The 15,000-nt window shown below is 40.8% G+C and overlaps 1 protein-coding gene across 1 annotated transcript in view; it reads right to left on the reverse strand.

The window, feature by feature from the left end:
- Positions 1-15,000, reverse strand: part of LOC133594551 (cell adhesion molecule CEACAM1-like) — a 20,686-nt gene that overhangs the window by 3,238 nt on the left and 2,448 nt on the right. Inside the window, exons 2-9 of the mRNA XM_061947370.1 lie at positions 14,706-15,000; positions 10,794-11,072; positions 10,461-10,727; positions 7,285-7,557; positions 5,256-5,510; positions 5,065-5,173; positions 1,942-1,988; positions 1,743-1,783 (exon numbers count right to left, since the gene is read on the reverse strand). The exon at positions 14,706-15,000 is cut by the window's right edge and continues 41 nt beyond it. Of these exons, the coding sequence (XP_061803354.1) occupies positions 1,743-1,783; positions 1,942-1,988; positions 5,065-5,173; positions 5,256-5,510; positions 7,285-7,557; positions 10,461-10,727; positions 10,794-11,072; positions 14,706-15,000 (1,566 nt within the window). The remainder of the gene's footprint in view (positions 1-1,742; positions 1,784-1,941; positions 1,989-5,064; positions 5,174-5,255; positions 5,511-7,284; positions 7,558-10,460; positions 10,728-10,793; positions 11,073-14,705) is intronic.

A 15,000-nucleotide genomic window follows, 5' to 3' on the forward strand; every position in this document is an offset into this window, starting at 1 on the left:
TCTTTTATTTATTTATATATATATATATATATATATATATATATATATATATATATATATATATATGTAATAAAATATATATATTCCTAGAATTCACTGAAAGTCAAGTATTTCTTATATATATATATCTTAACCACGCCCCCAAACCACGCCCCCGCCCCACCCCCGACCACGCCCCCCACCTCCCGAAATCGGAGGTCTCAAGGTTGGCAAGTATGACCACCGCACACAGTTTCATTACAGATGTTATCTCAAACATGCACTTTTCTTCGTAGTCCTTTCTTGGCCCACAGACCTATTACGTTTTCTTGTTTTTGTTTACATAATAATGCTGACTGTATTTGTCCTCTAGTTTTATTCTGTCGCATATTACTTAGTTTTTTTACACTATACTTCATATATATCAATGTGTAGCTATTTCATACTTGCCAACCTTGAGACCTCCGATTTCGGGGGGTGGGGGGAGGGGGGTGGGCGTGGGCGTGGTCGGGGTGGGACGGGGGCGTGGCTAAAAGGGGAGGAGTATATTTACAGCTAGAATTCACCAAGTCAAGTATTTCATAGATATATATAAGAAATACTTGACGTTCAGTGAATTCTAGCTATATATATATATATATATATATATATATATATATATATATATATATATATATATATATATATATATATATATATGTATGTGTGGGAAAAAAATCACAAGACTATTTCATCTCTACAGGCCTGTTTCATGAGGGGGGTGCCCTCAATCATCAGAAGATTTTCTCCTGATTTTCTCCTGATGATTGAGGGCACCCCCCCTCATGAAACAGGCCTGTAGAGATGAAATAGTCTTGTGATTTTTTTCCCACACATACATATATTGCGCTCTACTACGGTATCGAGCACTATTTTTTTGGATAACCTTATTAAGACATATATATATATATATATATATATATATATATATATATATATATATATATATATATATATATATATATATATATATATATATATATATATATATATATACATACGTGTATATATATATATATATATATATATATATATATGTATATAAAATAAATACTTGTACTACTTATTGTATAACTTATTGTACTACTTATTATATATACATATTTATATATATATATATATATATATATATATATATATATATAAAAATAAGAGAAATACTTGAATTTCAGTGTTCATTTATTTACACATATACACACACATAACACTCATCTACTCATTGTTGAGTTAAGGGTTGAATTGTCCATCCTTGTTCTATTCTCTGTCACTATTTTTCGAACCATGCTGAACATGATGATGCATTCTGTGTGGCACGCACAAAAGTGCTTTCATCAAATGCACTAGATGGCAGTATCGTCCTGTTTAAGAGTGTCACAACATTGCTGTTTACGGCAGACGAACTGCTTTACGGTATACAAAAACGTGACTGCTGTTGTTGTGTGTTGTTACCGCGCTGGGAGGACGTTAATGAAACTGCCTAACAATAAACCCACATAAGAAACCAACAACTCGCCCTCCATCATTCTACAGTTATAACGTTATTGGGCAGGTATGCTGTTTATGTTGTGAATTTCGGGAGATTTTCGGGAGAAAATTTGTCCCGGGAGGTTTTCGGGAGAGGCGCTGAATTTCGGGAGTCTCCCGGAAAATCCGGGTGGGTTGGCAAGTATGAGCAATTTTGAGATGCTCATTTTTCTGCATGAATGCAAACTGAAAATATTTACCTCATTGTTTGTGTCTGCTGTGCCGTCTTGGCCTCCACCAACTACAAAACACAAGAAATAAACTGCAACGTGCTTGAAAAACAACACAAATGTACGTCATCTAATAACATCCAATACAATAACTGTATTAAAAGGCATACATAGTGCAATGCATACATACTACATGTTGTCTTGTTTTAAGAATGGATATCAGACTTACCTGTTCTGGTGGAGGTGTTTCTGCTGGTACGATTCTTTGACCGTTTCCTGTTTAAAAATGATTGCATGATCCATTTGTGAATGTTGTAAAAATCTTGCATTCAACAAAATTAGTTGCTGTACCATGTTACCATGCTGCAGTGATGTGCGGTGAGGTTGATGGCTGGTGAGGCACTGACTTCATCACAGTCAGATTTACAAACATATGAACCCTAAAGAGTATCTTATTCACCATTTGATTGGCAGCAGTTAACGGGTTATGTTTAAAAGCTCATACCAGCATTCTTCCCTGCTTGGCACTCAGCATCAAGGCTTAAAATTGGGGGTTAAATCACTAAAAATGATTCTCAGGCGCGGCGCCGCTGCTGCCCACTGCTCCCCTCACCTCCCAGGGGGTGAACCAGGAGATGGGTCGAATGCAGAGGACAAATTTCATTACACCTAGTGTGTGTGTGACAATCATTGCTACTTTAACTTAACTTTAACTTTACACATACAAACTGTAGCACACAAAAAAGCACATTTAATAAAAAAAAAAACGTTATTATGGTCTTACCTTTACTTAGAAATTAAGTCCATGCCCCGCAACTAAAGCCCTCACTTAAACATACATACAGTACAGGCCAAAAAGTTTTTTTTTGACTATTTTCATGACTATTTACATTGTAGATTGTCCCAGAAGGCATCAAAACTATGACACCTGTGAAGTGAAAAACATTTTGAAGCTCATCTAGAGAATGCCAAGAGTGTGCAAAACAGTAATCAGAGCAAAGGGTGGCTATTTTGCAGAAACTAGAATATAAAACATGTTTTTGTCATAACGAGGGGTTTTTCGCAGCTTACTGTGAGATTTGTTCTCCCAGGATGCAAACGGACTATTCCGGACCGGACTTGAAGGTAGGAACGTATTTAATTATTCAAAATCCTACACATCACAAAAGACAAAAACAAAAGGAAAGTGTGCCGTACGCACGAGAGGCTAAAGAACAAAACACTTGACGCAGAAAATATAGATGTTAACACTTAGCATGAACTATGGCATAGCAAGAAAACAAACATGAGACTGTGGCATGACAACTAGCATAACCAAGGAATCAGACCTGAAACGAGCAGCATGAACTATGATAACGCATGAAAACCAGCAATGACGCCAGGACGACTAACTGGCAAAGTCAGGCTTAAATAATGGTCTCTTAATTAGAGCAGGTGCGTCCCGAACACCAGAGGCAGGTGAAGCTAATAGGTCGCCCTGGTAACTAAAATAAACAAGGGTGCACAAAAACAGGAACTAACTGAGTCTTAAAACTAACAGAAAATAACAAAAACATGATCCGGACCACAGGTCATGACGGTTTTCAGTTATTAACTCCACATGTGTTCATTCATAGTTTTGATGTACTATGTCATGAAAATAAAGAAAACACATTGAATGAGGAGAAGGTGTGTCCAAACTTTTGGCCTGTACTGTATGTATTTGGTCCCGGTACCAAAATGTTGGTACCAGGACAACCCTACTGCAGAACAGTGATGTGCGGTGAGGTTGATGACTGGTGAGGCACTGACTTCATCACAGTCAGATTTACAAACATATGAACCCTAAAGAGTATCTTATTCACCATTTGATTGGCAGCAGTTAACGGGTTATGTTTAAAAGCTCATACCAGCATTCTTCCCTGCTTGGCACTCAGCATCAAGGCTTGGAATTGGGGGTTAAATCACCAAAAATGATTCCCGGGCGCGGCGCCGCTGCTGCCCACTGCTCCCCTCACCTCCCAGGGGGTGAACCAGGGGATGGGTCAAATGCAGAGGACAAATTTCATTACACCTAGTGTGTGTGTGACAATCATTGCTACTTTAACTTAACTTTAACTTTACACATACAAACTGTAGCACACAAAAAAGCACATTTAATAAAAAAAACGTTATTATGGTCTTACCTTTACTTAGAAATTAAGTCCACAACTAAAGCCCTCACTTAAACTTTCCACGTGCAAGATTGAATCTATTTAAAAAAGTGTAACCGAGGGTTTATAAATGTGGCCTATACTGTATGAAACTACAAAATAACAAACACGGAGGCTCCAGTTTACACGAGGACCACTTTATTTACCTTCTTTCAAAAACCTCCGCAACGTGACATCACTTCCGCTCTTAGCGCCTTCAAAATAAGAGCTCAAGGCATATACTGTATAACAGCGCATAACAGGAACTTAACATCACAAAGAGGAAAGCCCATGAAAATAGGTTACAAAAGTTATTTAATAAGAAGCCAAAAAGTGCAAAAACAATAATGTTCGTGTTGGAGGAGTTGTGAATTAGGTACACCTGCAGTCTGCAGGTGTATCTAATGTTGTGTCCCTGCAGTCATTCACAACTCCTCCAACACCAACATTATTGTTTTTGCACTTTTTGGCTTCTTATGAAATAATTTTTTAAAATAGATTCAATCTTGCACGTGGAAAGTTTAAGTGTGGGCTTTAGTTGATATAACAATTCTACGGCGGGGGTGCAGGAGGCGAGCCTCAGCCAGTGCGTCTTTTGCAGCCGTTTTATGATCGCTCAGCACAAGAAATACTTTACACACATACAGTTGTTGACAAAATACACTGTACATTATATACCTCAGCTAACTAAATTATGGAAATGTATAATATAGTTCATATAGCAATACAGTCTCACTGCACAGCAGGACAGCAGTTAGCCGAGTCCGCAATCCATGTTGAGGCACTGAGTGACGTGCCTCAAATGGCTGCTGATCACCGCACCGTCTCTTCTCAGTATTTGAACGGCAAATGTGAAAATTCAGCGATTTTGAATAAAAATAATCTAAAACTGGTGAAGTTAAATGGAAAATAACCTTATAGTATAATCACTGGATACATATAACAATTTAATTTTTTTTTTTTCTTTTTACATTTTTTTTCTTTCCATGATGGCAGGTGAGGCCCCGCCTCACCTGCCTCTAGTGACTGCACGTCACTGCCATGCTGTAATGTAGATACCATAGAAAACCATAGTTATTTTATTCACAATAATTATGACCCTGTAATAATGTTTATTTTATTGTCTCTCTTTTTAGACATTTTTTAAACGACACCTTTGCTTGACAGGATGTGATACTTACGGTTTATTGTAAATGTAGTATCCTCCACCAGCAGCTGCTCCACAGATGACTAAGCTTGCAAGTACGATTCCGACTATACAACCAGCCCCGCACGGAGATGTACTCGCCTCTGTTCGGGTACAATGACAGCAAATTAATCATCTCTCTTGCCATGTGGTTGAATCTGTTGGCTCCTTCAGTAACCTTCTTACCTATTACAGCCAGCTTATGTTCAGCAGATGCATAGTTTCCAGTTATAATATTTGATGCAATGCAGGAATAGCTTTTACTGTCAGAAAAGTCAACGTTGCTTTTGACAAATGTGGAGCTATTGTGTATCTCTGATTGATTCTGAGAAGTCCAGGTGTAGGTGGCAGATGGAACAGACGTAGCAGAGCAGGTTAACGTCAAAGTCTGCTCCACGTATATCTCCGTCGGTCCCCATATTTTGACAGACTCTGGCCCATCTGCAACAGAGAATATTGTTAAGTTCTAGCAATGAGGGCTGTTACACTGTTTGGACGTACTATACTCTACAGGTAAAAGCCAGTAAATTAGAATATTTTGAAAAACTTGATTTATTTCAGTAATTGCATTCAAAAGGTGTAACTTGTACATTATATTTATTCATTGCACACAGACTGATGCATTCAAATGTTTATTTCATTTAATTTTGATGATTTGAAGTGGCAACAAATGAAAATCCAAAATTCCGTGTGTCACAAAATTAGAATATTGTGTAAGGCTAATACAAAAAAGGGATTTTTAGAAATGTTGGCCAACTGAAAAGTATGATAATGAAAAATATGAGCATGTACAATACTCAATACTTGGTTGGAGCTCCTTTTGCCTCAATTACTGCGTTAATGCGGCGTGGCATGGAGTCGATGAGTTTCTGGCACTGCTCAGGTGTTATGAGAGCCCAGGTTGCTCTGATAGTGGCCTTCAACTCTTCTGCGTTTTTGGGTCTGGCATTCTGCATCTTCCTTTTCACAATACCCCACAGATTTTCTATGGGGCTAAGGTCAGGGGAGTTGGCGGGCCAATTTAGAACAGAAATACCATGGTCCGTAAACCAGGCACGGGTAGATTTTGCGCTGTGTGCAGGCGCCAAGTCCTGTTGGAACTTGAAATCTCCATCTCCATAGAGCAGGTCAGCAGCAGGAAGCATGAAGTGCTCTAAAACTTGCTGGTAGACGGCTGCGTTGACCCTGGATCTCAGGAAACAGAGTGGACCGACACCAGCAGATGACATGGCACCCCAAACCATCACCCAACCATGCAAATTTTGCATTTCCTTTGGAAATCGAGGTCCCAGAGTCTGGAGGAAGACAGGAGAGGCACAGGATCCACGTTGCCTGAAGTCTAGTGTAAAGTTTCCACCATCAGTGATGGTTTGGGGTGCCATGTCATCTGCTGGTGTCGGTCCACTCTGTTTCCTGAGATCCAGGGTCAACGCAGCCGTCTACCAGCAAGTTTTAGAGCACTTCATGCTTCCTGCTGCTGACCTGCTCTATGGAGATGGAGATTTCAAGTTCCAACAGGACTTGGCGCCTGCACACAGCGCAAAATCTACCCGTGCCTGGTTTACGGACTATGGTATTTCTGTTCTAAATTGGCCCGCCAACTCCCCTGACCTTAGCCCCATAGAAAATCTGTGGGGTATTGTGAAAAGGAAGATGCAGAATGCCAGACCCAAAAACGCAGAAGAGTTGAAGGCCACTATCAGAGCAACCTGGGCTCGCATAACACCTGAGCAGTGCCAGAAACTCATCGACTCCATGCCACGCCGCAGTAATTGAGGCAAAAGGAGCTCCAACCAAGTATTGAGTATTGTACATGCTCATATTTTTCATTTTCATACTTTTCAGTTGGCCAACATTTCTAAAAATCCCTTTTTTGTATTAGCCTTAAGTAATATTCTAATTTTGTGACACACGGAATTTTGGATTTTCATTTGTTGCCACTTCAAATCATCAAAATTAAATGAAATAAACATTTGAATGCATCAGTCTGTGTGCAATGAATAAATATAATGTACAAGTTACACCTTTTGAATGCAATTACTGAAATAAATCAAGTTTTTCAAAATATTCTAATTTACTGGCTTTTACATGTATAGAGGAATCTCTGAGGTCGTGTGCAATCACACTTAGTTCATACTTACTAGAAAGTAGTATTATTGCATTCATGTACTGTGTTGTATGTCACAAAACAACAGTTGCATTAGCAGTTACCTACAGTTAACGACCATGTCGTATGTGACGTCATCCATGCTGATGGGGTTGCTTATTTTACAGGAATACGGGCCGCTGTCGGTTCTCCTCACAGCGCGGAAGGACAAGACTCTGCCTTTTTCGTGCAGCGCCATGTGGTCATCCAGGACCAGGGCTGAGCCGCTCTTCTTCCACTCTCTGGTGAAGACTGAGCCAGCTGCATCACAGGTAAGATTCACCGCCATCCCCTCAATCGGCTGACTTGTCGTCACCACGATTGATGCGTCCAAGATGTTCTCTGGATGAATATATTTGTGCGTTATTACATTTGCCAAGTTTGGATTTTATATTGACCTGTGATTGATGCTTTTGAATTTTGCCTAGCAACAAGGGCTAATTAAAACCATTATATTGCTCTATATCACAAGTTAAAAGTTTGAGCCACTTTTGAATAAGAAGGTGTCTCCAAACCTTTGAGTGTGGTTTTGATAATAATAATAATAATAATAATAATTAAATGTATTCAAATGAAGGAAAATGTTGCATTTTCACTGCATTTACTGCAAAATACTGCATTTTTCCTGGTATGTACAGTAATCTACTGAAAGGGAAACTGATTTTTTGGGGGGAATTTTGTCAGTCTTTCATAATCATTATGAAAGACATGACGGATGTTTTTTTTTTTTAATGCATTCTAAAGATTAAATAAACGTAAATAAAAGTCCGCTTACAGCAGAGCCAATGGGAGGTACTCTATTCCACCCATAAAACCCAATAACAAAAACTTTCAAAAAGCGCCAGAAATACTCCATTTACATTTTGTGACTTGAATGTTAACCGAGTATTAGTGTAATTGTTATTATAAGTGCTAACGCAGACAAATTATTTATAGTTGCGCGGAGATCACAAGCTTGTGTGCCAACGCTGACATGATCGTCTAATCAGCTGCTTCTTTTGCTCGTCAAACTTTAATCTAGATCATAAATCATGCCTCTCACCTGGATAAAGGAAACATGAGGACGTATTCTGACAAGTTGTCACACTTTGACAGCCAATTTTTACCCGGAAATGGTGGGAACGACACGAAAAGATGCTTAGTTCCGCCCCCTTTTTCTTAGGATTTTGAGTCATTTTTCATATAAAACGGGAATATAACAAGATTCTACCAGTCGGCATCCTAATGACAGCAGACATTGCACAGTAAGTGATGATTTATTATGTTTGTTGGCTCTAATAAAGTCTACAGTGAGTATTAATCAGTGATGTTGAAAAAAAGCGAATATCGTGATGCGTTTTTGAAAATTATTTGCACCACGTATGCTTAAAATTATCAAAACACGTACCGTATTTTTCGGAGTATAAGTCGCTCCGGAGTATAAGTCGCACCGGCCGAAAACGCATAATAAAGAAGAAAAAAAACATATATAAGTCGCATTTTTTGGGGAAATGTATTTGATAAAAGCCAACACCAAGAATATACATTTAAAAGGCAATTTAAAATAAATCAAGAATAGTGAACAACAGGCTGAATAAGTGTACGTTATATGAGGCATAAATAAGCAACTGGTATGTTAACGTAACATATTATGGTAAGAGTCATTCAAATAACTATAACATATAGAACATGCTATACGTTTACCAAACAATCTGTCATTCCTAATCGCTAAATCCCATGAAATTTTATACGTCTAGTCTCTTACGTGAATGACATCAATAATATTATTTGATATTTTACGCTAATGTGTTCATAATTTCACACATAAGTCGCTCCTGAGTATAAGTCGCACCCCCGGCCAAACTATGAAACAAACTGCGACTTATAGTCCGAAAAATACGGTAAATATTAAATGTTATTATAAATCTGTATGTTACTACATTACATATATACTTACATCATGTACTGTATATTAGAGATGCGCGGTTTGCGGGCACAACCGCGGAGTCCGCGGATTATCCGCGGATCGGGCGGATGAAATTTAAAAAAATTAGATTTTATCCGCGGGTCGGGTCGGGTCGGGTCGGGCGGTTGAAATAAAAAAAAATTTGATTTTAAATAGATTCAGGCGGGTGGCAGTTAAACCAATTGGTAAATATATATACATAGTTAAATGTTGTTACCCACATACGAAAAACGAGCAGGCACCTGCAGCATATGCCACAACAGAAGAAAAAAAAAAAAGAGATGGACACTTTTACGGAGCGGAGAAGGGACGCCTCGCCGGGGTCTGGGACCGAGGCCCCTTCCCCCGAGAGGGCCCCACCGGGAGCCGTAGCTGAGGCGATCAGCGAGAAGGGCCCGACGTACGTCCAGGGTCACCACCGCGCCCACCGCACCGACACCCCGCCTCGTCCGCCTTCGCCGCGGCCGGCGTCACGCGCAGCAGGTAAGCAGCTTACCTGCCCGCCACCCCCGTGGCCGGGGGCTCGTAACAGGGGTCACTCCGCGCGCTCCGCCCGCGCAGCTTACCTGCCCGCCACCCCTGTTGCCGGGGGCGCGTAACAGGGGTCACTCCGCGCGCAGTGCGCTCACGAAAGGGGTGGGGCTCACCCTGGTTGATATAGACAGCAGGACGGTGGCCATGGACGTCGGAACCCGCTAAGGAGTGTGTAACAACCCACCTGCCGAATCAACTAGCCCTGAAAATGGATGGCGCTGGAGCGTCGGGCCCATACCCGGCCGTCGCCGGCAGCGAGACGCGCTTGGAGGTGCGCTCAGCGCGGCTCCCATATGATTGCGCACTGGTGTGCGTCTGGGTCGTGACAGCGTGGCACGCGAATGTCTGTGCTGCATTGGATCAGTCTCCTTTCTTTAACAGGCAAAAGCTTTATAACCTCACTAATGCCTTGCATCGTCTATATTAGATATATAACAACGGGCGGGTGCGGGCGGATGGCGGGCGGGTGCGGTTCTGATCAAATGTTACATCGGGTGGATGGCGGATGGTTGACGACTTTCTGATGTGGTTGCGGATGAAATAATTGCCTTTCCGTGCATCTCTACTGTATATACAACCTTAATGGAGGTGTTTGGATGTTTTTTTAAGGGCTTTAAAAGCAGAATAGATCGCCTCACATAGGCTCCATTGTAAGCAGAAGTTTGATCGCATTTATATACTACTTAGAACGCATTAAAAAAATACATCCGTCGTCATTTCTTTCATAACGTTAGGCAAAATTCCCCAAAAAGTCTGTAAGACTTACTTAGCACATTTATAGACAGGGGCTGCGATGCTTTGTGTCTTAAAGTTCTGCTGTTCGAAGCCAAACAGCTGTAATTTCCACTCTGGTTTTCCTGAATGTTTATCAACGATAGGTTTGGTTCGATGTGCGATAGCTGCACTCCATTAAGAGCCCAGGAAAAGCCAGCAGGTGGTCTGGATTCAGCAGAGCAGGAAAGGATGATGTTTGATCCTTCGGCAAAGTATTGTTCCGGTGAAGGTCCTTTAAGCTGTACATCATCCGGACCAACTGAAAGATGAGATAGCACATTTGAAACATTACCATGTCCTCAATTACTCAAGGTGGGTTCCTCACAGCTGACAAAAAGATTCTGTGGATCACTGATGCCTTCGCTGACAGCATTGGACGCCCGACACGCGAACGCCGCCTGGTCATAACGGGTTACGCCAGCAATGGTGAGAGTGGCGTTTTGGTCAGTGAAATGAACTCTGTCGCTAGCCATGACCTCGGAGCTGCTGTTCAGCCAGACGAAAGAGATGGACGATCCAGACGAAGAGCAGGACAGACGGACCGTGCTGTTAAACTCCACCAGGTCGGTGCCGTCGACCAATAACATTACATTAGAGACTGGATCTGTGAGTGCAGAAAAAAAAAGGAAAAATGCTTAAGGAACTTCCTGATGGCTATGAAGGAGGGTTGGTTTTCATTTTAAAGATAATGCAAAATCTACATACAGTATATAGACACTGTGCCACTATGAATTGCACTTAATAAACTAGGGATGTCCCGATCCGATATTTGGATCGGATCGGCCGCCGATATTTGCCAAAAAAAGCGTATCGGCAAGGCAGGGGAAAATGCCGATCCAGATCCAGTTTAAAAAAAAACTACCGGTCCGTGTTTTCCAACGCACAGATTCAAATAATACATTCCACTTTTCTGCTGCTCCCTATTTCCGTTCCGCATTTTCCAGCACACCTTCAACACATCCACAGGTCTATGGATTCTCACGCAGTTTGCTTTTAGTTGCTGGCATTACACGACAGGCTCTTCCCACTCCTTCTTCTGTCTCCTTCTCACAGACAGCAAGCGCAAGTTCTTACACACGTCACATACTGTCACGTCATACGTCACATACTGTCACGTCATACGTCACATACGTATACGTCCTCTCCCAGCAGAGAGGTAGCGGCATGGCTAACGTTAGCTGTGATCAGGCCCGGCCCTAACCAATCTGGCGCCCTAGGCAAGATTTTAGGTGGCGCCCCCCCACATCGGCAGTGAAGTGTATATACTCACAAGAAACCGAATAGCTTTGTCTTTGACCTTTTTTTTTTTTTTTTTACTTACAACTATACCTAATATATAAAGGGGTGGAAAAGTGACTATTACCTGCAGGGCAAACATTAGCTAACCAGAAGGCAATAACAATGTAAACAAAAAACACCTGCTTAAAAGATCTAATACAAATGTCCCTGAGGAATGTAAGGTGGGAGTACTGTAATTACCTAACGTTACATTATTATTTTCCATAACAATTTAGCCCCCTCCACAATATCAACCCGACGTTAAAACAGAACTAGCTATTTATTGATTAGCAATTGCCGAATCATGTAACATTAGCTTAATGCTAACAAGCCAGGTTACTATCACATTCTGTAACAGACAAATAATTTCATGTAGGCTAACGTTACCTACCTGCTACCTCTGTCTTTTCTCGTTTCTCCTCCTCTTCTTTTCTCTTTTTTCTTCCCTGGGCACCTGACAGTTTTGGCCGTTTTGACATCTTGTGTTGATTTTTTGATGTGGTGACGTCCAAAAAGAGTCATGATACGGGAAGGGAGGGGGCGCACCGTGCGGGGGGGGGGGGCTACTCGGGGGGTTTGGGGGGGGGGGGGCGTAATGTTGTAACAAATAATATTTCTATTAAATAGCCTTTACTTTGCATTTTAATTAACGTGGGATTATTTTTTGTATTTAGAAATAATAGTACCAACTTTGGTTCTTTTTTTTTCCTCCAACATTTGTGGGACTGGCGTGGCGCCCCCTGATGGACGGCGCCCTTAGCATTTGCCTATACGGCCTATGCCACGGGCCGGCCTTGGCTGTGATGCTAGCGCAGCCGCTAAGGTGCGCGCCTGCTCAAACGTTCTCTGCCCACGGCAAATCTATGCCACGCACAAAATCAAATAAAAAAATAAGCGCATAACAATTTTCGACACACGGACACGACACAGAAAACAGTTTACGTCATCATTGTTCAAATATTGTAACGTCTGTCGAGACGCTTATCTCCGTTCGGTGCCACGCTACCACACCATCAAAATGCCGAGGCAAAAATGTCCACATCAACACCGTATGAAAAAATTTGTGATTTTTTAGTTGTGATTTCCTTCTCTGCATGAAAGTTTAAAAGTAGCATATATTAATGCAGTATGAAGAAGAATGTTTTAATGTAGACATGCAAGCCTTGAAAGAAGATTTTGAAAATCAAGACTACATTTCCTGCAAATGGGTGCATTTCTACCCTATATTTTAACTTTAGATTTATTCTCATATCAAACTCTTTTGGCTGTCTTTTTGACACTTACATCCACACCCTGGATTATAAATAATGTAAATAATTCAATGTGATTATCTTGTGTGATGACTGTATTATGATGATAGTATATATCTGATAGTATATATCTGTATCATGAATCAATTTAAGTGGACCCCGACTTAAACAAGTTGAAAAACTTATTGGGGTGTTACCATTTAGTGGTCAATTGTACAGAATATGTACTTCACTGTGCAACCTACTAATAAAAGTCTCAATCAATCAATCAAAACACATAGAATCATCATACTGCTGTGATTATATGCATCAAGTGTTCATTCAAGGCTAAGGCAAAATATGGAGATATATATCGTGTATCGCAATATGGCCTTAAATGATCGCAATATTAAAAAAAGGCCATATCGCCCAGCCCTAGTTCAATGATGCCATTTCTCTTTGTCATGTATAATTTTGTCTATTTTGTGTTTATCCTTGAATAAACAGGTCAGTTTCTTGTTACCAACCATTGTGTATTATTCAAACTCCCCTAATTCAGCTGGCTAGTTGTTATCAAGAGTACTAAAACCCTTTTCAACATGATTCTGACAACTAAGTAGGCTAAATAACTTTAAACTTTAATACATGCTCGGATAGGCCAGTATCGGTCAGTATCGGTATCGGTCAGTATCGGTATCGGATCGGAAGTGCAAAAACAATATCGGTATCGGATCGGAAGTGCAAAAACCTGGACCGGGACATCCCTATAATAAACACACCCTATATATACACACGTCTATTTTTTCCTTTCAAAGAAGACACCTGTAAAGCTGAAATTTGGTGGAGTATTGATAAAAGCCATATAGATTTACTATCCCCAGAAAGCCATTGCTGTATTAATGGCTGGCAATACTTGCAGACGGTCAAGCATGATGATATAGCGTCATGGTCTGGGGCTGCATGTGTGCCGTTGGTACTGGGGAACTGCGGTTCATAGAGGGGCTGCATGAATTCCAACATGTATCATTAATTTGCAAAATGATTAAGACATATATAATGGTATTATGATAAAATGCACACATTTGTAAAAACAAAGGCCTCCCATATAAAAAAAACATCTTACTTCTAATCGATGCCTGGCGCCCTTTGCAGTTAAGTAAATGCTCCAAGGCATTATATGAGGATTGCAGTATGCAGTATAGTTTTAAGAGTCTAATTTATATAATTCCTCACCACAGGGTGCATTCAAATAGTCACTTTAAATAATCCCGCAGAGTTGAATATTACAACACAAGAGTATGTTGTAAGTACTTCCCCATTCCAACGGAACTCACTCAAGTGTATTCAAAATGCATTTGGTTTATACCAGGGGTCCCAAACTCAAATTGACTTGGGGCCGCTGGAGGTAAAGCCCGATTGACACTGTGCTCCACAAAGTATTCTTCAGAATCACATTTTGACTAAGCTATAGGGACCTTAAGTCATTATAAATTGAATGTGAAAATGTTGACACTGTTGAGTTCACAAAGAGGAACCTCAGTTGCTTAAAGGAAGTTGCTCTTTGTGTTGCCCAATGTCTGTTTGTTGTATGATAATATTTGTGTTTGCATCTTTATGGGACTCCTTTTATGCTACTTTTGTGTTCGCCTGCCACAATAATGTGAATTTCACCTTATACCTTTGACATTTCAAACCATCCCAATTATTACTGACAAGAAACATTTGCTCACCAAGTGTCTGCAGTGTGGTGGATCCAGTGATTTGGTCCCCGACACCTGTTATGATACTAACTTTGTATTCTCCACTATCATTCAGAGCCAGGTTCCTGAGCTCGAGAGACCCCGTCTCGATGAAGAGGGTGATCCTGCCTTCATACGCCGGTCCAGTTTTGTTTATGGTAGTGGATGTTATTATGGGGTTATCCACCCCGTCAACAGTAAAGGTCCAGGCCACGGACGTCCATGGTGGTGCTACTGTGTTAGGCAGTATGGTATCGAAACGCACTTTCTTTCCCACAGCTGCGAC

This window comes from Nerophis lumbriciformis, linkage group LG04 (assembly GCF_033978685.3).
Source record: "Nerophis lumbriciformis linkage group LG04, RoL_Nlum_v2.1, whole genome shotgun sequence".
In the NCBI taxonomy this organism is placed as follows: Eukaryota; Metazoa; Chordata; class Actinopteri; order Syngnathiformes; family Syngnathidae; genus Nerophis; species Nerophis lumbriciformis.